Below are 21,502 nucleotides of genomic sequence, written 5' to 3'. Positions count from 1 at the left end.
CTGGGCTCAGTGTAAGGTTAATGGATCATGTCAATTATTTTAAAGGTCTTTTCCAACCAGTATGAGCCTGTGTTCCCATGATTCTGTGAAAGCCAACTGTATCCTGGGCTGCCTCAAAAGATGCATGGCCAGCAGGCCAAGGGAGATGATTCTCTGCTGAGATGAGCTCTGCTCTCATGAGATCTGACCTGCAGTATTATGTCCACTTCTGGAGCTCCCAGCACAAGGACATAGACCTGTTGAATCAAACCCAGAGGAGGGCTACAGAGATGGTCAAAGGGCTGGACCACCTCTTCTGTGAGGACAGGCTGAGGGAGCTGGGGCTGTTTAGTGCAGAGAAGGCTCCAGAGAGACCCTATAGTGACTTTTCAGGTCTTCCAGAAATATGGGGATGGAATTACAGGGCCTGTTGTAATAAATCAAGGGGTAATGGTTTTAATCTAAAACAGTGTAGATTCATTAGGTATTAAGGAAACATCTTTTACACTGAGGGTGGTGAGACACTGAAGCAGATTGCCCAAAGAGGTGGGAGATGGCCCATCCCTGGAACCATTCAAGGTCAGGTTGGACAGGGTCTGAGCAAGCTGGTCTACTTGTAGATGTCTCTACTTGTTGCAGGTGGTTGGACTAGATGACCAAACCAAACTATTTTATGATTCTGTGATTCAATCTATGGTTCTGTGTGCTCACGCTGCCTCTGGCCTTGGCTTCCTCTTTCCCCCATGAGTAGCAGATGGGAGCAGACCTCAACATGTCCTGTGGTGCTACGCTTTCTGAATGCTGGACTTCTGGCTCAGGAGCCTTGGTGTCTGAGACACCTCAAGGTAAACCTGCAAGGACATGGTCCTGTGTTTTGTTGAGTGGACCTATCAGCTGCTGTGCTACAGACACTGCCATCAGCATCCTGAGTTTCCAAGCAGCCTGTATGTCTTTCCTCAGAGCAATTAAAAGAAGGCTGCTGAGGAAGTCTTTTATATCCAGGCTCTAACAACTACCATTGGTGGCTCTGGATTCCACAACAACTTCCCCACACCACAATGCCATATCCCTGTGGCAATGCAGCAGCTGCCAGAAGCTGCTTGGCCTGCCCCATGCATCTTTTGGTGCCACTCCTCCTCCATCTCCCACAGCTCTGCAAGCAGAACCATGCACCTTGTGAGGACAGGGATGATACATAATGAAATGCCAACCAGTGAGGAAGCCACTCAACCCACAGTGAAAAAAAGTTATGGCTTGGCGTTACAGTCTGTGATAACGTGATGAAGACACTTTATCAGAAGGAAAACAGGACATAAAATGGCAGCTTCTCCCCAGCCTTCTCAACCCAATACCACTCTCTCCAGTGCTGTAACACAACCACAGCTCCATCCCACTCAGACCCAGGCACTTGCAACTCCCCTGTCATGTTTCCCCACCTTGTCAGCGCCACAAAGGTGCAGGATCCATATTTACCACCAGGAAGGACTTATAGAGCTGACTTACCACTGTTTTGCCAGCCAGAGACTGTAAATCACAGATCCCATCAGCAGGCTTAGGCAAGGGCTTTAAAGAGGACTTACATGCCCATGATGGATTCCAGTCCTGGATGTCAAACAGACCTTTTTAAACAAGGAGTGCTGAATACCAAAAATCTGGTACCTGCCAATCCTGGCTGCCCCAGAGTACTGAAATCCCTACAGCAATCTTGTTCAGAAAGAAAAGGTGATGTAACTATCATAAATGTTTTAAAACAAGAAAAGGCAAAACTGCATGGGAATGTACAGCATCATAACAGGGAGACATTAAACACCTTGATTTGGCCAGACTGACAAATGTCCAAGAGCTGATATAGCATGCTGTTCACCTGGGGTCTAGTAGATATCCAGACCAGACTGCTGTAGAGAAGGATACCCTAAAACGATGTGCTCCTTTTCCAGAAAGCTACACTAGTGCATTTTTGCTTTTAGACTAGTCCCAGTGATTCTGTAGGTGCATTTTTCTTAAATGTCAAGGGCCACTCTCCCAAGACTCTTAAGGCTCCCCTGTGTTTATACAACATGAATGTACTTTAAAGTGGACATGAATGTCCCAGTAAATATTAGTAATATGAGAACTGGGCCCCATGGAAAAGCTGATGCTAGAGAATAACAATTTTGAAGTCATTGTGATATTAAATGATTATGCTATTCATGAAAAGCATTTTGCAGTGGGAAATATTCTGGAGCATGGGTAAAGCTTACTTCAGCACTCATTGTTTTGCAATTACAGACATAAAATTATATACTTCCATGCGAAGGCGTTCTAAAAAGTGTATTTAGTGTGAATGAGTACTTAGAATATCCTGCCAGCAATGAATTTGCAACTCATGAGCTAACTAATGGCATTTAGCACAGTTCATTTCCTACCTAGGCCTGTATAGCATCAAGCTTAACACAGGATCACCAAAATGTCAGGAGTGTCAGATGAATAAACCAGGCAGCCTGCACACACAAAGAAGTGTGGATGAAAAAATATCACTCAGTAAGAGTTAAGCAGATCTGTGGTCTCCTAACACAAGGCCTGTAGTTGCCTTAAGTTGTTAAGAAGATCTGTGGCCTGTAACACACCTCTGTGCTCCACAATAATTAGTGTCCCAAACTTAAGTAAAAGGGGGAGAAAGTCATTTATGTTTCCCTCTAATGTCAAAGAGAGACAGGGCTCCCTGCGTGAAGTAAAATATGGCAGTTCCTCTGGTTGTGTTTTTTGCTTAATTCCAAGGCTGATGTTTTGGAATTTCCAGTAAGGCTGTCTGGAATTTTCATCCTCTGGAAATACTTCAGGGTTTGGAGAAAAAGATATGCTCCACTGGTGGATAAAAACTAAAGAAACTGGACACCTTTTGCAGAAAATCTAGGGGCGGGGGGTTAAGGCACACGCTGCTGGAACAACTCATATTACATTTTATAGCTGGCTAGGAGACTTTTTGGCTGACAAAAAACCAAATTTTCTGGTGAAACTGAAATTGTCTATCAGGAAATCATTCTAGCAGACAGCTCCCCACTCCTTTCCCTGTTAGTTCTTGGGACTTTTTTTCTTTGAACCTATATATAAAAGGAAAATTATTGCACAACCAAACAAAGGGTAAAAAAATGAAGCTCTTGAATCATGAGTACATGGGCATTAAGTAAATGTCACCTGAATCAATAGAGGGTGCAACAGATGGAGCTTCTAACATTGCTATGTCAAACTAATGATTAATTATTTTTTTTTAAAGTATTCACTATGTCTTCCTAGAACAGATTGTTACTCTGCCTGTTATGATTCATTAAACCAGTGCAGAATGAGATAATTTTCATTTATGTTAGCATTTTTGAGGCTGCCAAATATCCTCCAAGTATTTCCTGCAGCTGGGACTGTATCTTCCTCAGAGTGGGCAGCCAGCTTGCACCACAACCTGCTCCACGAGCTTCTCGTGCTTCTGGTCAGCCACAGTATTGTCACCCCAGGGACCCTGAGATGCTTGCAGCAGGTCACCTTGCTTGACCCCCTTGGGTAGCAGCAAAATCAGAGGCTGACTTCAAGCTGCAAAGCTGCTCAAGGCATCAGCAGCTGCAGAGAGGGATGGCCACTGCCACCCTTCCCTGAGGTGGGCCCTCACCCACCCCATCCTCCAGCTCAGCTGGATGATTACTGGGGTGCAGCAGTCACTGAGTCTTTTGGACAAATTTGGACTTTCCTCCTCCTCTTGGAAATTCCCACACTGTAAAGCCAAATGACTTAGGAGGCAGAATGGCAGCTGTGGGAGGCAGTTTATCAAAAATATGCTTTTTCCCTTTTAATTTCTTTTTGGTGTAATTTCCTGATTGCATTGCTGAAACAAAGAGATAAGGGGCAAAATGCAACAACAAGGCAGAGAGGAGCAGGTAAGAGTGAAAAACCCAACAACATATTTGAATAGAAGAAAGAGAAAAGAGCTGCTAGTAAGGGGAAATCTCAAATTACCTGATACTAAAAGCACACACCCATCTTCTGCCCCCACCACCATCTCTAAAGTCCTCTTAACACATGAAGGATGCCAAAAGGGAAAAAACCAAAAACAAACAAAACGAAAAACAAAACAACAAAACCAAACCAAACAAAAAAACAAACCACCACCCCAAATTGCAGCAATTACTTGATGAGGACATTTTCACTTCCTAAACTGGGAGAGCAAAATTCCCCTGGGTCATCTGACCTCTGCTGAAACTGCACCAGGAAGAGGAGCAGCAGCTGCCAGGGAGTGCAGGGTGTACTCGGGCTGTACAAAAGCCTCTCCTGCGTGAGCTGGAGATCAGAGCAACTCAGGGATGTGCGTGCCTGCACACACAGGCGAGGTGCAAATATCCTCCCAGACAGATCATCTCTTGCACAACTCGGGCTCTGTGCTGCCCAGCGGACCTTGAGTCTTATTCCTCCTTCACTGCTCCTCTCGAAGCACGCCTCTGGAGCAGAGCTGCTGAAGAGCCTTTTCCTCCAGCTCATCTCCCTGAAAGCAGCTCTCCCCAAGAAGAGAAGCAGCATGGTGGGGCTGACAACGATGAGGATGTGGATCGAGCCGGTGGTCGCAGGTTCTCAAGTGGCCAGCGCTTTCTACGACACAGCACTGCTGCTGGTGGTGAAGAATTACTACAACCAGTCCAACGCCACTGCTTCCTCCCATACACTGGAAGATGTTCAGCAGAAGGCTATCTCTAATTTTTATATCATCTACAACCTAGTCCTGGGTCTGAGCCCACTGCTGTCAGCCTATGGCTTGTCAAAGCTGGGGGACAGGATGCATCGGAAGATCCCCATCTGCTTCCCTCTTCTTGGCTACTTGGGTTCCAAAACTCTCTTGCTCTTCCTTATCCTGCTGGGCTGGCCAATTGAGGTGATGTATGGAGCTGCTGCCTTCAATGGGCTGACGGGTGGTTTCACCACGTTCTGGGCAGGTGTCATGGCTCTGGGATCCTTGGGTTCTTCTGAGAGCAGGAGGTCTCTGAGGCTTATCATCATTGAACTGGTGTATGGCCTTGCTGGGTTTTTGGGAAGCATGGCATCTGGCTACCTCTTTGTTGGCTTCAGTGACCACTATCAAGAGGGTACTGTGCTGGTGAGCTGTAGCATTGCTTGCTATGCTTTCTGCCTCCTCTACAGCATTTTTGTCCTGACAGTCCCTGAGCCAGCAGCCTCCTGCCCAGCCAAAGTCAAAAGTGCAGAAGAGGTGGCCAACCAGCTACCAGCCCATAAAGAAGCAACAGCAGAGAGTCCCAAACCTTCAGAGAGCAGCAGTTCCACTACAATATCCCCCTCAAAACTCATCATCATCATGCTGTTTGTGGCAGCAATCCTTTACGACCTTGCTGTGGTTGGTGCAATGAATGTGCTCCCACTCTTCCTACTGAGGGAACCTTTAAGTTGGAATGCTGTAGAGATCGGCCATGGCAATGCTGCTGGGTATGTGATCTTCATCACCAGCTTCCTAGGGGTATTTGTGTTCTCCAGATACCTGAGGGACATTACCATGATCATGATTGGAGTGACATCCTTCAGCACAGGCATCCTCATCATGGCCTTTGTGCGGTGGACATTCCTGTTCTACATAGGTGAGTGGAAAGGCCTGAGAAAGGGGCTTTTGTGTTCTGGGTACAGGAGAAGGGCTTTTGGTTTGCTTTGCCATGACTTCCAGAGCAGGGAACAGACCATCACAAAAGTGATTTCCAAGAGTCCCTCTCTGTCATTCCCCTCCTAACACCTATCACCTTGTACGCCTTACAGTCAACACCCCGCATTATCCAGAGGAAGCAAACATTCCTGCCAAGGATCAGCTAAAGGCCAGCTGTCTTGTTGTCACTTGGCTATAGCTCAGATCTGATAATGGGAACAATGGGGGAGTTGTGGTTGTTGGGGGAGATGTTGCTGGCTACCCATACTAGTAGGGCCATGCCTGGTGCATTAATGGGAAGTACTTTATTTTTGTGAAGTAAGGCTTAAGGCTAATGCAGAAACAAACTGGCAAAGTGTTCCTATTAAGCAAATGCCTTAAGATACGATTTATTTTCATTACATGAAGGCATTTGTGGTTGATGGGAAACTTTGTAGCAAAGCATTAGAGCTGCTTAAGCAATGAAAATACTGTAAGAATGCAGCGTACAAATGTGTAAATAACCAAGAGCACCCTACAATAAAGGAAAGGCAAGTTTATTATTGGGAAGTGGCCTCTGCGGGAACACAGAAAACAAAGCCCAAGAACTGCATCCATCATGTCAGTGAGATGGATGATTCATATCAAAGTATTGTGTACTGCTTGGCTTTGACATCTTTCTTCCAAAAGTGAGAAAAGTATCTAAGAGGAACTGCCTGAAGCTATTTTTCTGTCTGCCCCTACCCAGAATGAGAAACAGAAAATCAAACATTTTTCTAAAGGTAAAGATGGTGATACTTAGTATTTACATACTAAGCCAAACAGTGAATAAATTTTTTAAGAGATTTTGGTTTTTCAAGCAATCAGACTTAGAAAGAAAAGATAAAAAATTATAATTAAAAAAGATGCCTATTTAATATTAAGTCCATTGTGAACACATGCTGCTGCACTATGTGAAGGATGCTTACCCCCTGCAGTGCAAAAACACCTCAGTACACAAAGTCTTCACTGACATTGGTTCTGCTGACAGGAAGGCTATTATGAGCTTCCCAGAATTTTCCACAATAGAGAAAGCCTAAAGTACTGCAAACCAGAACCAATGAGATAGAAAACAACTATTGTGTTACACAGGCACTGCTCCTGTCAAAGCCATTGTAGCGTGGAGTGCTCTCCCTGCTGGTTGGATGGGAATCCTCACCCTCACTGTCTCAAAGCACAGGGCTATATTCTATCCACATTGGGATTTCAGCCTGAAATCAAGAGGTAGGTTTGGACAAAGTCTTTCTGCTAGTGGGAGCCATAGATGGTTCACCCACCACCAGCTGGATGAAATGAGGACCTATATACAGAAGATTTGTACGTCTTTCTTGTGCTCAGGTGACAATAAAAGGTGAACCAAAGGTTCTGCACAAGCTAGAGACACATAGGCTTTAAAAATGGTGGTTGTTGTGTTAGAAGACAAGGAGCAGGCACTGATAACTCCACATTCATTGCATTGCAGCTCGGGCAGTGATGCTCTTTGCCCTCATCCCCTTACCAACCATCAGGTCCATGTTATCCAAGCACGTTGAGGGATCATCTTATGGTAAGTACCAATAAAAGAAACCCTATAATCCCTCTACTCAGTGTAAGATATAAAGAGAAAGATAAGTTATTGCTGCAATCTGTGCTTTGCGTAATAAAACCAGAACTGTTTGTAACACAAAAGGGAAGGGAGGAGCAGAGAAACTCGCAGGACAAGATTGTCATATCTAAACTTCTCGTCCTCAGTTGCATCAGAATTTATCCACAGAATTTTCAGCACATGGATCAAGAAGAGATTACTATCAGTGTACAGGTCAAAGGCAGGGAAAATATCAGAGATGCGGATCAAAAACTGTGCTCCAGGGAAAACCAAGAGAAGCAAGACATTGTGTTGAAGCACTATGATGCTCACACCATTTATTTTTGGCTTTTTTTACTTCCAGTTTTGAGAAGGATGGATTTGTTTCATCTTTTTTTTTTTTTTTTTTGGTGGTTTTTTTGGTTTTTTTCAGTTACGCTCTTTAGATACATCTCCAAGGGTTGCTTGGCAATTTGTTCCCTGACCAAGGCTATTAATCATAATGCTGGTTTTAGCCTACACCATGAGCCACGCAGGCGGCATCTGATTATCATGTCAGGGAAGCTCTCAAGCAGGACTGTGCAGCACAGCAGCCCTTGCCTCCTGTTGCCTCCTTCAGTGGTGACCACAGGAGCAGTGTGGCTGGAGAAGGCTGCCAGGGCATCAGGCTGAACACGCAGCCCTGAGCTTGCTCCTGGTCTGCACATCCCAGCAGAGTTGGGTCATTTCCCCTTTCCCTGTTTACCATGGCAGAAACAGAACGGTGCACATCAGCAAAAAAGCAGTTATATCCAGGATTTAGTTTCTGCCTTTCCTCTATCCTAAACATCATACAAATCACTCACACCTCATACACCTCCCCATTTCAGGTATTTTTATAATTTTAACCCAGTGGACCACCACTCTTGTGGTCTCAGGAAGAGGAAATAAATTACTAAAATCCCTCCTGTCCTGAAGACGTTAGCCCAGCTCTACCTTGCTACTTCCTATAGAAAGAAGCCCTGATTGCTCAGTTTAGTGCTGCTTTTCCAAGCAGTTATTTCAACATTTAGATTGTTTAAAAATTTTTCTAGTTGGATCTTTTGTCTTATACCTAAGAAAGGGAAAATACATTTAATTCCAGTCCAGAACAACAGCAGATATGAGTTTATGCCATCTGTGTACATGTGGAGCAACAACCACATCACTCTTCTACACAGCAGCTAATCTGGATCCTGCAAGGAGGTATCAGAGCTTTTTTCTCCCTGGTAACAAACTGTTCCTGTTTAACAGGTAAGGTGTTTGTCCTGCTGCAGTTGTCTTTAGTCATCACAGGAGTAGTGACATCCACAGTCTACAACAAGATCTATCAAAACACCCTGAACTGGTACAGCGGCTTCTGTTTCATCTTGTCTTTCCTAGCTGGCTGTCTGAGCCTCCTCCCTTTAAGGTAAGGAATAGTAAGGGTTTTGTTCAAAATAATTTACTGCATTTTCTCCATGTTTCCTGATTCTAAGTCTAAAGTGTACAATAATGCAGATGGGAAAAATATGTATTTATTTTAATTTAAAAAGAAAAAAAAATTGAAAGAGAGAAACAAAAATCTTGGTGAAATGAGCTGCCAAATATGGAGATTCAAAGAATGAAACTTGCATGTGATGTACCTAATGTTTTTAAATTTTTTTTGTTTAATGCAACATGAACGGCTGTAGGAGGAATATTTGGCAGAATTTAAGAGCTGCTAATCACAGGGGACAAAGTATTTGCGCAAATGCAGTGCTTGGTATTGTAAAAATAGTTATAAGTAGAATAAGGGGATAATCCTACACAAAGTAAAATCTTTTTAAAAATATTGACTATGGGTTACTCATCATGAGAGAAAAAGAATAATCTGAGTCTCCCTCAGGTGCTCCTTTAAAGGAGAAACCATTGCAACATAGCGAAAGAAATGATTACTTTTCTGATCCAACTTGCCCAAATTTCCCAGCTACAGAGCAACTGAGAGGTACAACTCAAAAACAAGTTTTAAGCACAAAACTGACTTAATTTGAAGAGAAAGCTTCAACAGCATCTCCATCTAGTCTTCCAGAATTTTTGAAAGATCTCCCTCCAAATCTCACTTTGCCCACTGTAGCAGAATAGTAGAAAAATAGACCAGTAGTCTGAAGTCTGAAGGCACTCTGTATACCTGTTTAAGTTATCACTTAGGAGGCAAAAAGTACCACTAAAGAAAGTTTCTTCACCAGCAGCTCTACCTCACCTAGGTAACCAAGGCTTTTTGGGCTTGTGAACACATTTGATACCTGGTGTCAAAAGCATGATGGGTGTGTGAAAAGCCATTCATACTCATTCCCCTGGCTCTACTTTCATCCTCCTATTTTCCAGACATGTGTGACTTGCTTCTTACGCACAACCCTGCTGTTTAACTGTGAGTCACACTGCTAGCTACTCAATTATTTTTTAATACACACAGCTTAAATACAAGTTAGATAATACAACACCATTATCAGCACAAACATGGGGTTTAGGACTTTACCATCATTGATTTTTACAGTGCCTATGTCAATGCTTGTACACAAGAGTAACTTGAAGACAGGTTGGCAGATCCTCCAGAGGAATCACGTAACCACTGAAATAAGGTCCAGACATCACAGCAAAGCTTAAAATAAAGAACTGATGGGGGAGAAAAGCAGAATGTGGTTTAACAAGGCAGCTTGCTAGCTTTCCTGTAACCTGTGCTTTTATGGCTCTTCACAGCATTGTGGCCATCAAACAACATTCATCCAGTGGCTTCCTTCAGATTCTGACCGAGCGATAAAGGCTGTACAAGCTAAAGCATCTTCTGGTCTCTATCAGCTCTACCTTCTGAGCAACCGAAGTTGAAGGTTTCCTAAGCACTGGTCCCCACAATTATCATTACAGGAAGCATTGCATTTGTGTTTCAACTTCACAGCATGCCACAGCCTCACAGCCAATGAGCCTACCCAAGACAAAGAAGAGTGCCTGGTTATTTCTGCAGTACATCATCATGCAGAGAGCGTGCATTGGCTATTGCACAGCAGCAGTCTTCATAGGTTTGCTTTCCTTCTAAGCTAAGTAGAAATAGTTCAGTGACAAGAAGAGGGCATAAATACAAATAGCATTTCTGAGCACATTATTCAATATGGAAGCGGAAAGCAGAGCATCGTTTCTCCATTGGTTCCATCAAGTCTGTTTATTCAGAAACCTGAGGGACTTTCTGTGACTTTGGCTAATGAAGCAGGGGTGAGCAAGCCCCATCCTGTATGCATGCATTGCTCAGGACATTCCTGCTCTCCAGCAAGTGCCACAGAAGATGTGTCAGCCCAACTGATGTGTGTTATGTAGACCACTAAACACAGAAGTAAGACCTAAAAAAAAATAAACAGTAACACTAAGACAGATTTAGTAACCACTACAGTAAAACACTGCTGAACAGATACTCACATCCCTGACTTCAGGGATGTTGGCCCACTGCCCCCAGACAGTGCTTTAACAGAACTTATGGGAGGACAGCTGTGACCAAAGATTTGATACCAGCATTTCAGCTCACCAGGATTTATCACTCCTGTAACAGGTTAAGAACAAGTGAGTGCAGCACACTGCTCCTGTGGGTGTAAGGACACTAATGCCAGGTAATAGTTACCTTGTTACCCCCTCTTTATGCCAGGTGAAACCCCTACCAAAAGGAACCTCATACAATACAGCAACTGGCATGAGATGATACCAGCTAAATCCAAACATGACTCAAAAGACTGGCATGCCCCACAGGGATCAGGGCTTAAATTATGTGTCTATCTACATGCTAATTGATTTAGCAATGATCAAGTGGTTTCTAGGCTCCTGGACTAAGTAAAGGCAACTTAAAAGCCCTTCAGTAACTAAAATAACCTGGAGGGAGATCTGGCAGCATCAGTTCCAGTCAGGGTTGCAATAAGCAGAAGTTGATAAGGTACTATGCAATCCCTTATTCTGAAGAGGTTGCTGCCCTCCCTGTTCTCTCTCCAAACACTGTCTCGGAATCTTTCTTTAGTTCCAGGCTTCACTTCCAAGTAATAGCACATTTACTTCAGTAACAGACAGATGACTTCTAGTTAAATGAGTAGGGGAACAAGATTTTAAGGGAAGGTTATTTCTGCTGTCAGACAGTGAGCTGTCCAGCAAAGCAATCACACACATCATTACAATAAAAATAAAGAAGAAACAAACTTTATGTTTTAGGTAAAGGAGTAATCTTTTAATACATTTATTGGTCCATTCCATTAAATTAATTGAGGTAAACAAATGGTGCATTTTAAAAAAATGTACACACTAATAGAGAATTACAAACAGTTTAACCTCAGTGTTTTTCTCCATCAATACTAGTTCCATAGTAAACAACGCACGAAGTATATTTATACAGAGATACATGAAAGGGTATAGAAACATGCCAGCACCAGAAGGCAAGACAACATTTCATAGCCTGTGAGTCTGAACAAGAGCACAGTCGCCAGGTTTGGTCAAGTACAGGAAAACAAAAGCCTTCTCATTTTTACATCGTTCATTAGCTAATTCAACAGAGACAAGTCTTTTCACAGCTTTCATTTTGTGTTTGAATAGCATCTTTTTTCAATGCTGACTCTAGTTCCAGTGACGGGGTTTACAGAGGCTGAAAGTGTAAGAGCCTGGACAAGAAGGCACCATTTTGCTCCCCAGTACTGAACTCCACCAAAGAGGGGGACATGATCTACCCTTCACTCCATGCTTCACCTGCATGGCCCAACTCTCCACACCTTAAGGAGGGACAGAGGGATGCCAGGCACAAAGGAAAAGAGAACAACAATGGTGCTGCTTTAGTTTCATATCTTAAAGACAAAAGCCCTTTGTCTGCTTGCTATTTTAAGACTGTCGCTCTGCAACCTGTCCCCCTGTGCAGTGGGGGGCACTGGCCCCAGCCTGATTAGAAGGTGTGGATACATATCCCAGCAGCAGAGTTAAGGAAGTGGTTTAGCTTCAAAGCACAGAGAAATGAAACCTTCCAAGTAGTCCAGGACATCAACTAGCCTTTAATGTTTTAGCATGCCTCTCACATTAGGGTTATCAACTTACACCTTTTTGGAAAGTGCATCATTTTCTGCACAAGTACTGTGCCTTAGCCATGCAACATTAAAGCTAGTCCAGTTCATTACTGAGTACTTGTGTAAGCCAGATGCCCCAGCAAGACTTCAAAGTGCTAAGCATAGTATTAAGCATTGCCATTAATTCCATAAAACTGGTTAAACAGAACTCCCCAAAAGTTTAAAATGCAATTTTCACACTGCCCAAAAGCAAGTTTATTCCTGCTATTCCCACCTCTACAAAAAAGATCCCTTTTTCCCTACTTATTGGCTGTTGTAGTACAAGTTAATATACCAAGGAAACTACTGTTCTACCTTCAGAATTTAAGAAGGCTAAACACCTAATGAACTAGTTTAGTCTATTCAATTTTGCTCAGTGATTATCAGCATTAATCATACTTGGTGAAGTTGTGAAAGTTTTTAACAAAAGCATGGTTCCTGTTAACACACTGAACAGTCCTGCTGGGCTGTGAGGGAATTCGTTTGTACCTTGGCAGCTGCAGGACAAACACCTGAAGAACATGCATTGGGAACAGGCTACGTAGAGATGCTGCTGCAAGGCCACCACACCATACCTCTGCAGGACTGTCTCTGCCACTCATGCTTTGCAGATGTTTCTTTCTATCCCTTATTCCACTACTTCATCCTTAGCACAAGTGTGACAAAAACCCAAATAGACTTCAGTGAAGGATCCATAGTTTACTCTTTGATACAACTCACAGAAGAGTTCGTGTCTTCAGGGCTACACCTGTTACCTTTTAATTTTTCAATGGATACCTGAAAAAGCCATGATGTTTCAACATCTATGTTTATTGCAAGAGTCAGAACCTGGTAAGGATATATGCAAACAATGCACGGTTCATAGCCAAGCATGAAAACAAGATCTCAGTGCTCGTTTTATTGTGCTGGTGACAGTTATGAGTAGAAACAAGTATCTCAGAACTTACACAGAAGTAACCAGGACAGCAGGGAATTACACATCCACTGAGAGGGGAGATGGCCTACAGATTACAAGGAAAACTAGGCTTATTCAAGACCCATGTTAAATAGGCTTATAGAAAGGGTGCAGCTAACCTTGATGTCCTTTTAGTGCAGAGGGTGACCTCCAGTGACTGAAAACTCAAGAAATTACTCAAAGATGAAGCTCCTGCACCACTCCCATCTCCTTTTACCAACACCTTTTACTTGTCACATAGAAGAGCCTTGGGGTATCCACAGGAGACACTCCTGTCATGTAAGGATCCTGGATGTCAGAGTTTCACTAACAGCTCAGATCTTAACCTCCCACTAACAGCAGTTAAGTGTGCTCTTTAAATCTTACAAGAGTGTCCTGCTATTTAGTAGTTTTCCTGTTTGGCACTGCTGCTTCAAACCTCACTATCAGGATCTACCCCACACCTCACAGCCTCTCCCACAGTCACACAGCCATTCACAAAATGAATTTTTCTCTTTTTAGGGAAAATTCACAAAATGAAATTTTCTCTTTTTAGGGACTCCTCCATAGCCTGTAGGAGGTGAGACCCACCACTACACACCCTCCTTACACTGCAGCAATCCTTGGAGAGGAATTCTCTTTTGAATGTTAAGTTGTACTGTTATGTTAAGTTGTACTTCCCTACTATCTTAAGTAGTTTTGGTATTCCATTATGTGAAATTCCATTAGTGGCCATAGCAAGAGGTTCATGTTCCAACTTATACTCCAGATCAATTTGCAGGTGCCACATAACCACATACTCCAATGGGGAAGTGCAAAGCATGCCTGCCTTTCATCAGCTGAGCCAGAAAGGGACTTCTCTGAAAGCAGAACATGCTTTCGTTAAGGACTAGATTAAAAACCATGGCACAGAATCAGTGGGATCAGATTAAAGAAAATTTAAGCTGATCTTCAACAGCCTTTAGTTCTCCAGCCTCAACATTCACATGTTGATTTGAACTTCACTTCATAGTCCCCACTGACCATTATGCTGTCATGAATGGCTGTGATGCCAATTGCTAAATTCCCCAGAACCAACATCCACTTTGGTTTGATATAAAATTAAGAGGGAACAGGACCTCAGTGTTGTTAGGCATCAGATGAAACCTACTAACCTCTAGGAAAAAGCCCATATTCCTCTCTACTCATCTTTCACTTTTTTTTTTTTTTTTTAATAAAATGTAAAGGGAAGACTGTCTAAATATTAGTTCAAATTACATTTTGCTTGATACTCAGTGATGCTGCAGAGCCAACTACAAGATTCCATTTACCACACATGTACAAGTTAAAAAGCATGTTGAACTCTGTGGGAGATAGGGAAGACTGTAACCTTGAAGGTCAGACTGTCAAACTGTATTGAAATGCTTTTGTTTGTCAATCCAGACCTAAAAGCAACTTAAAGCAGAGTTCTCATTTACAGCAAGTAAGTGTATATTGACAAACTGTGATCTTAACCCAAGAAGCATAGTTTGTTTAGTACCACTGAACTGTCAGCGGAGGCCAAGTCAAAAGGAAAACCTTTTTAAATATTTGGAACTTGACTTTTGCACTCGGAGAGCATCATCTCATTAGCCTGACAGCTACCACATTGCTCTAATAACTCATCTTGACAGCTGCTATAAGCCACCAAGCTCAGAAGGGCAGCTTCAGGTATGTTTGTTATTTATGACTGGATGAAGTCCAAACCAGACTGTTACCTGGTAGGCTGTCACTGAAGAACACAAATTGCACACACAATTTGTGCTCAGATTCTTCTTCACAAGAATGTTTTCAGATAAAGCAATTGCTCAAGCTTAGCAGTGCTTGGACTTATTTATTCTCCCAAATTCAAATATTTCACTGACATTTGATAGCCCAAAACCACCTTAGAGATGGCTAAAAAGGATTTATCTGCATCCTGTTAAACCATGACCCTGGGAATCACAGAAGCATACATAAGATCATTAACACCCAGCAGGCATTTATTTGAGGTTGGACTGCAACAGAAAAGGGGAAAAAAAAAAGGACCTGCAGAAACAGTTACACTTCTAAGGGCCAATAAATCTACTATGAAAGTAGATCTGTACCCAAAGTAGTCTTAAAAGGCTTGCCATACTTCTGTAAAGACAGGTGTGAACACTATTTGTACCTTACAGGGTACTCATGTGCCCTCACTGACCTGTTTTAAGGCAAGTTTCACACACTATGATGCTTCAGTGTAAGGAAGCATTTGACACTTTTTGGCTTCTGGTTGCTGCAAAAACAACATGGAGTGAAAGCAGAGTTCTACATTTACTACAGCAGGCACCTTAAGAGACCAAGTCTGAAGTGGCTCTAGTTCAGGAAAAAAAAACCCAAAACACTTAAAGCATAGACCAATTCTACCATGCAACTTTCAGAGCTAGCTTAAGAAAAAATGCACTAAAGACTCATAGTTGCTTCCACTATTTCCATAAGCCTTGAAAGACCACTCACTGTTCAACTCACTCCTGCAGCTAGGCTGATTTTCATCCCCAAGTCCATCACAAGTACACTTCAGCCAACTGACATTACTTTATAATTACCAAGGTAAACAAGATACTCAGTATGAACCAACAGCATGCCACACTCACAAAACCACAGTTCATGCTTGCATCACAGGCTGTCTGCTGGTGGTGTTGGTATGTTCTGTTTAGGACCAGCCCAACTCCCACACAGAAAAGTCTCCAGAAACCATTTTATCCAGAGGAAACATACGGGTAAGAGCAACACAGAAAATACTCATTTCCAGACTTTCCCTGTCCATCCAAAAATAGGGATAAAGACTGGTTACGAAGTACTGCATCACAGGACTAGTTAACTTTTTTTTTTTTTTTTTTTTTTTTTGCTAAAAAACCAGAATGGTAATGAAGATGTCATTTGGCACCTTGCAGCAGAGTTATTTTTTCATCTTTTTAGTGTTTCACTCATCAGCTCCTTCCAGACTAGAGAGGTAAGTTTTATCAAGATCCCCATGCACTTTCACTATGAACCCCCAATCACTCCATAGGATAAAGAAGGAACCATTCAAGATAACTCAAAAAGATGAAACATACCCCAGTTTAAACACAGAAAGTGAGGAAAAGAAACAGTTTTCAGAGCATCTGTTCCAGCCCAAGGGCAGCTGGCGTTTCAGTTAACTTGACAAAAGGAGTCCTTCATACAGTTCCAGTATGTCTAGTGGTACTGAGCACAGAAGTGCTAGACTGTCCTTGAAGGTACTTCTTATTTGGTCTCGGGCTTGTCTTGCAATAGTGGTATAATTGACTCCCACGCCGTAAGGCACTGAAGAAAGAAATAAAGATTTTAAAAACAGATTGCACATCAGTTCTTCTTACTTTCAACTAACTCTTCCAGACCAACAGAGTTGCACGTTCAAGAAAGGCTAGCTAGGTCTTTGGAGTTTATTACAGAAAACGGAAAAAAACCCAAAACCCAGAATCTCAAATAGCAAGAATGTGTTCAGAAAGAATAGCTGCAGATTCCAAACAAAGAAAACAAACTTTCCAAAGTCATCAGCTAACCCAAGCCATTAAAAACCATCTACAGATATTTAGATTTTTCTAAACTGAAGAACACCAGAGCTTTCAGCTAGGCAGACAAACAGTTTCTGTAGTGGAAATTGACATCTTTGTGGTGTGACTGGGGGAAAGGGCTGCTTTGGACACAACAGCAGCTATTAGAGACTACTTCCAGCAAATTTATTTGAAAAACTCATACATTTAGGGAAGGTAGTTCAGAGACACAACATACTGAGATACACCTCTGACACTGACTACCACATGATGAACTGGCAGTGCTGGGGATATTAAAATAAAAGTGGAGTCTAGCTTCTGCATTATCAGAAAGTCACTCCAGGCTTTGGAGCCATCTCCCCAGACACATGTACTTATGGCAGTTCTTGTGCTCTACAACATCACTTTCAACCATGTACAGCCCAGAAGCCAAACTTGACAAATACAGACTGTGAAATACGTATTATGAGACACTGAGAATGGGGTAACTCATGATCAGCACTTACATTCACAAGTCATTGTTGTCAAGCATCTTCCAATCTTGCTGATTGTACTGCAGGTGAATAGAGTATTTCTAGTTGTATATTTCAAAGAGATTAGATGCTTTCCTACCAAAAAGCTTCCTTGCTGCAGCTAAGAGCAACTAGGATGTACAGATGTAACTGTCAGTGATAAAGGCATTGCTGGATGTTCAGTGGAGTCTTTAATAACCCCCTCCACAGCAGCCACCTCAGAAGAGAGATGAGAACCAGGTGAAAGAAGCTCTGTGTGACTAGTTATGGGTTACTGAGCAAATAGACACTGAAAGGGGCAAAGGAAGTTCATATGTAGTTCCATGTAACTAATATTACATGGAAAGGTAACCTAGCACAGGAAGAAGTTTATAAAGCATATGGAGAAAAAAAGCAATAAGCAAGATGATTAAGTATGTCACTATGTATAAGCCTGGTAGTGTTCACAATATCAACCACTGCACAGGACATCACTGCTCTAGAGTGGAAGAAAACAAGACTGGCAGTATATGGTGTTGAATATCAAGGCCCTTTCACTGAAAAAACAATAAAAAACCAAAAACCCTGGCACTGAATCTCAGGTACACATTCTCCAAAGGAAAAAGGGCAGAGCAGCAGAAACATCTGACCGAGTATTTCCAGGACAAGCATACAAGGGAAAGAACTATGCACAAGGTGACAGAGATTAAAATAATTCATGCACACAGAGTGTAATCTATGTATGGCTTAATGGATGTACATTAACCCATGTAGCTGGTTCATAAAAGGTAGAATTAAGAGATTTGATAGCATTACTAGAACATGTAATTTTTGGACTTTTTCATCTCCACTACCATTACTCAGTAATTTGCTCAACAAGAATTCTTGACATCCTTGTCAAGAAGACAAAGATAAAATGCTGCTGCAGGGCTCCCTTGGAAAGGATTGCTTGTCTGCTGGAGATCACTTAAGCATGACCAGCAACTCAACAGACTACACTAAGCTGCTGCTAAAGAACAGCTTTCACAGCATTAGAGAACTGATTAAGATGTGTAAGATTCTTTTCTTCAGGAAAAGGATCTTCAAGATTCTTTTTCTTCTGTCTTCAATTCTTCAAGACAGGGTAAGGATTTCTTGAAGAATTATCACCACTTCAGATGAAAGTTAATTGCTCTTATTCCTGGCTCATGCTTCAGCAGTGCCACATACCTTCTCGTAGTACTGGATGTTTTTATCTGCCATCCCCATGAGCAGCTGCCTAAAGTCTTGCCTTTTGTTGTTCTGCCATCTCTCCAGATCTGCTTTCAGGTCAGCATTGAAACATTCAACTCGGTCTTGACACTTCTCAACATCTGTGGGTACCTGCAAGGAAAGAAATTGAATCTGTCACTGAAAGTGCTCACCTGCTGCATTAGCTCAAACCACAATGAGCAAAACTACAGAGGAAAGGGTAAGTTACCAGTCCAGAAGTTACCCTGAGTGTTACAGATGCAGGGAGAAAAGCCCCAATTCTGTATTAGTGAGGAGACAGGACTGCTTCATTTGTTCTCTGCTGTTTGTGGTGATGGGTAGTTGTGTTTGTCCATCTCCACACTCAATATGGAGGCAGAGAGAGGAAGAACTTGCTAGAGGCACATAAAAAGGAAAGAAATTTGGTGCAGCTTCTGGGTGCCTAGGCTCAGTTTCATGAGGCAGCTTCACTACAGGTCCAGAGCAAGCTTTCTCTCCTCCTTCTCACTTACAGCTGTACCAGGCATTTCCCAATTTACACTCACATGCATGAAGCAACAGACATTTAGGTTTGACCAATGAGCTAAGAGACCTCAATGTTATTTCTGTACCATAGTACACAAACAGCAGTGATCAGTTATGGCTGCAGAATAAAATTCCAAAGCATCTTGTTTTTCAGTTCCACTTTAAACCTTACAGGCTGCCTGGAAAAAATGCAAGTGCAAAGCACTGATGACTGTTGCTGTGGACTGGCTCAGGGGACTTTGGGCTCAGAAGGATGTGTAATCAGACATAAGCAACAAGACAGACCTTGAAGGACAGCCTACTGCAAACCTAGGTAGAGATGGATTATGATAGTAGTTACAGGCCCAAAGTAGAGAAACTTTAGGCCAAAAAAGTGTGTTCTTTGCATGTGTTTCAACTAAAATCATGTGTACTACTAGGCACCTACAGGAAAACTACAAATATTTTCTCTATCAGGAAAGACATGTACACCTTCCTCTCCCTTTTTCTTGTGCTGCATGGTCCCACACAGATGGGAAGCACACTGTTGAGGGCATGGAGACTAAGCCCATGACCTCAGAAGAGGAAACCACTGATGTCTGGCACCAACATGAGAAGTGAACCACTACTATGGAACCTGTTACTTACAAAAAGGAAAAATCCAGAATGAAGAACTTTGCAGAAGTTTGTAGTGGCTTCTCTTATACCTGACACTCAAGAAATTCCCATTTCTTTGACAGGTGTGAAGGAAGGGAGTGAACAGACTATAAAAGAAGATATTCATGGGTGACAAGTTAGAGGTCTGCTACTACCTTGCAGTTTAGTTAGCTACACATGGTTCAACTGCGGTTCTTCTCCAGGATGTGGACTAGGGCTGATCAGTGAACTATTCCACTGGCTAGTACTCAAAGAAGGTCCTACATCTGTTCTCCAATAAAGATGAAAGCATCTCCTCCATAAACTGGATTTACACTACAGGCAGCCTGTGGGGTTCAGTGGCCACACACATACACAGCGCCCTCTCGGAGCACTATAATTCTGGCTACAGAATTGGCCACAACTACAGACATGAAGTTCTCTCATACACTTCAGATAAGAACTACCAAGCTAAGTAGCTGGAATGTTTAGAAGAAGTTCCCTTCAGGGCAAGTATGGCTTATAAATAAGTACCCTGCTATCCTAATGGGAAAGGCTGGGCTATCAAGAGTGAGTCGTAAAGTCTAAAAGCAAAACCACAAAATTTCCCAGTCCAGCTATGCCAGTTTCTAAGCATTCACCAGAAGCAGCTTCCTGATTGTTCTGCCAGGGCCTGAAATCACAATGAAGGCATAGGAAGAAAAATAAATCTGTTGTTTCTCACAGTCAGTTCTCCTGCAAGTTGTGCAAGTTTTGAGGTACAGGGACAATCCAGTGGTCAGCACCACCACCATCTCTGTTAGAAACAGAAAGGCTGTGGACTCTGCACTGTTATGCTAATATTACAACACACCACACCCACTACTCTTTTGATGTAGACTTTAGCATTCTGAAGAGTATTTGCTGACAGACATTTGCAGTAGCCCTACAAGCCTCCTGCAATTGCAGGCCACTGAGTTCTAAGCAGATCCTCCCAGTGTGAGAACGACTTAATGTCACCCACTGAGCTTTCTGCAGCCGGCCTGATGATGTGTCTGTCAAGTCCCAAAGTGCCCTCCAGTGGCAGAGATTAGCAAGTGACGATAGGCCCTCATTTCGTGGTCCAAAAGCAGGCCTTTTTTCCCTTATTTTTTTATTAGAACACAATTTCTTGCCAGATCAGCTAAATATGCCAAGAGGAGCACAAATGTCATTCACTCCATAACCCAGCTCATGACACTATTAGCTTTTAGCTTGCAGCAAGTCACAGACTCTGAAAACAAGATGTTCTGCTAACTACTAACAACTCTTACAGATGGGGACACTTTCCTCCACTTCAGGAGGAAAGGATCTAAAAACTCTAAGCTAGTGCTTTAAACACACACAAGGAACTCTACTACTTTGTTCAACTTCATCTTATGAATAACACAAAACAATTGTTAGGAAAAAAGGTACAAACAGTTGCCAGAAGTTATGCTTACACCCTAGAGAAGTGCAAGTATGAAAAAAATTCTTAGCTATTTAAGTGCTGTGCTTTTATACAGTAATCCCACTGAGAGGTGAGATGCAAAGGCCCTTTAGTAGGGGAGAAAAAGTTCAGAAGTTCCTCTTGCTTAACTTCCAAGATGAGATTTTGTATAGCGTCAGATGGCTAACAGAACTCAGTTGGCTTGCTGCATTATGCTAGGCTTAGTCCCTTCCATCCCAGATACAGCTTATGGAAAGCTACACTGAGGAATTAAAAGTACCTAAGAGTCCCAGTCAGCACTGGGGTAGGCAAAAGACCAAAATACAAAAGCATCATAAGATACCTGAGACATCACTATTTGGAGGGTCTGTGAGAGACATGAGACCAGAAAAA

General features: G+C 42.5%; 2 protein-coding genes across 3 annotated transcripts in view; one reads left to right on the top strand and one right to left on the bottom strand.

The window, feature by feature from the left end:
- The first annotated feature begins 4,211 nt into the window (after positions 1–4,211).
- SLC46A2 (solute carrier family 46 member 2) lies at positions 4,212–10,266 on the top strand. The gene is made up of 4 exons (XM_071731973.1): positions 4,212–5,582; positions 7,122–7,205; positions 8,496–8,652; positions 9,960–10,266. Exons 1-4 carry the CDS (start codon positions 4,517–4,519, stop codon positions 10,018–10,020), a joined length of 1,368 nt encoding a protein of 455 aa, XP_071588074.1. The 5' UTR covers positions 4,212–4,516; the 3' UTR covers positions 10,021–10,266.
- A 1,163-nt stretch (positions 10,267–11,429) lies between these two features.
- SNX30 (sorting nexin family member 30) overlaps positions 11,430–21,502 on the bottom strand; it is a 48,903-nt gene continuing 38,830 nt past the window's right edge. Inside the window, exons 8-9 of one of the 2 annotated variants that reach the window (XM_071731970.1) lie at positions 18,502–18,654; positions 11,430–16,571 (exon numbers count right to left, since the gene is read on the bottom strand). In XM_071731970.1, the coding sequence (XP_071588071.1) occupies positions 16,512–16,571; positions 18,502–18,654 (213 nt within the window). In that variant the 3' untranslated portion in view covers positions 11,430–16,511. The remainder of the gene's footprint in view (positions 16,572–18,501; positions 18,655–21,502) is intronic. The other variant, XM_071731972.1, reaches the window with a different exon arrangement.

This window comes from Heliangelus exortis, chromosome Z, assembly GCF_036169615.1.
Source record: "Heliangelus exortis chromosome Z, bHelExo1.hap1, whole genome shotgun sequence".
NCBI lineage: Eukaryota > Metazoa > Chordata > Aves > Apodiformes > Trochilidae > Heliangelus > Heliangelus exortis.
The sequence above is the reverse complement of the archived record's forward strand: the minus strand, read 5'-3'. Positions and strand labels throughout refer to the sequence as shown.

Excerpts from the sequence above, each read along its gene's own strand:
- SLC46A2 (XM_071731973.1), top strand. The coding sequence starts at position 4,517 with ATGGTGGGGCTGACAACGATGAGGATGTGGATCGAGCCGGTGGTCGCA. Across the intron at positions 5,583-7,121 it reads GACATTCCTGTTCTACATAG|CTCGGGCAGTGATGCTCTTT; the intron begins GTGAGTGGAAAG and ends ATTGCATTGCAG. Across the intron at positions 8,653-9,959 it reads CTGAGCCTCCTCCCTTTAAG|CATTGTGGCCATCAAACAAC; the intron begins GTAAGGAATAGT and ends GGCTCTTCACAG.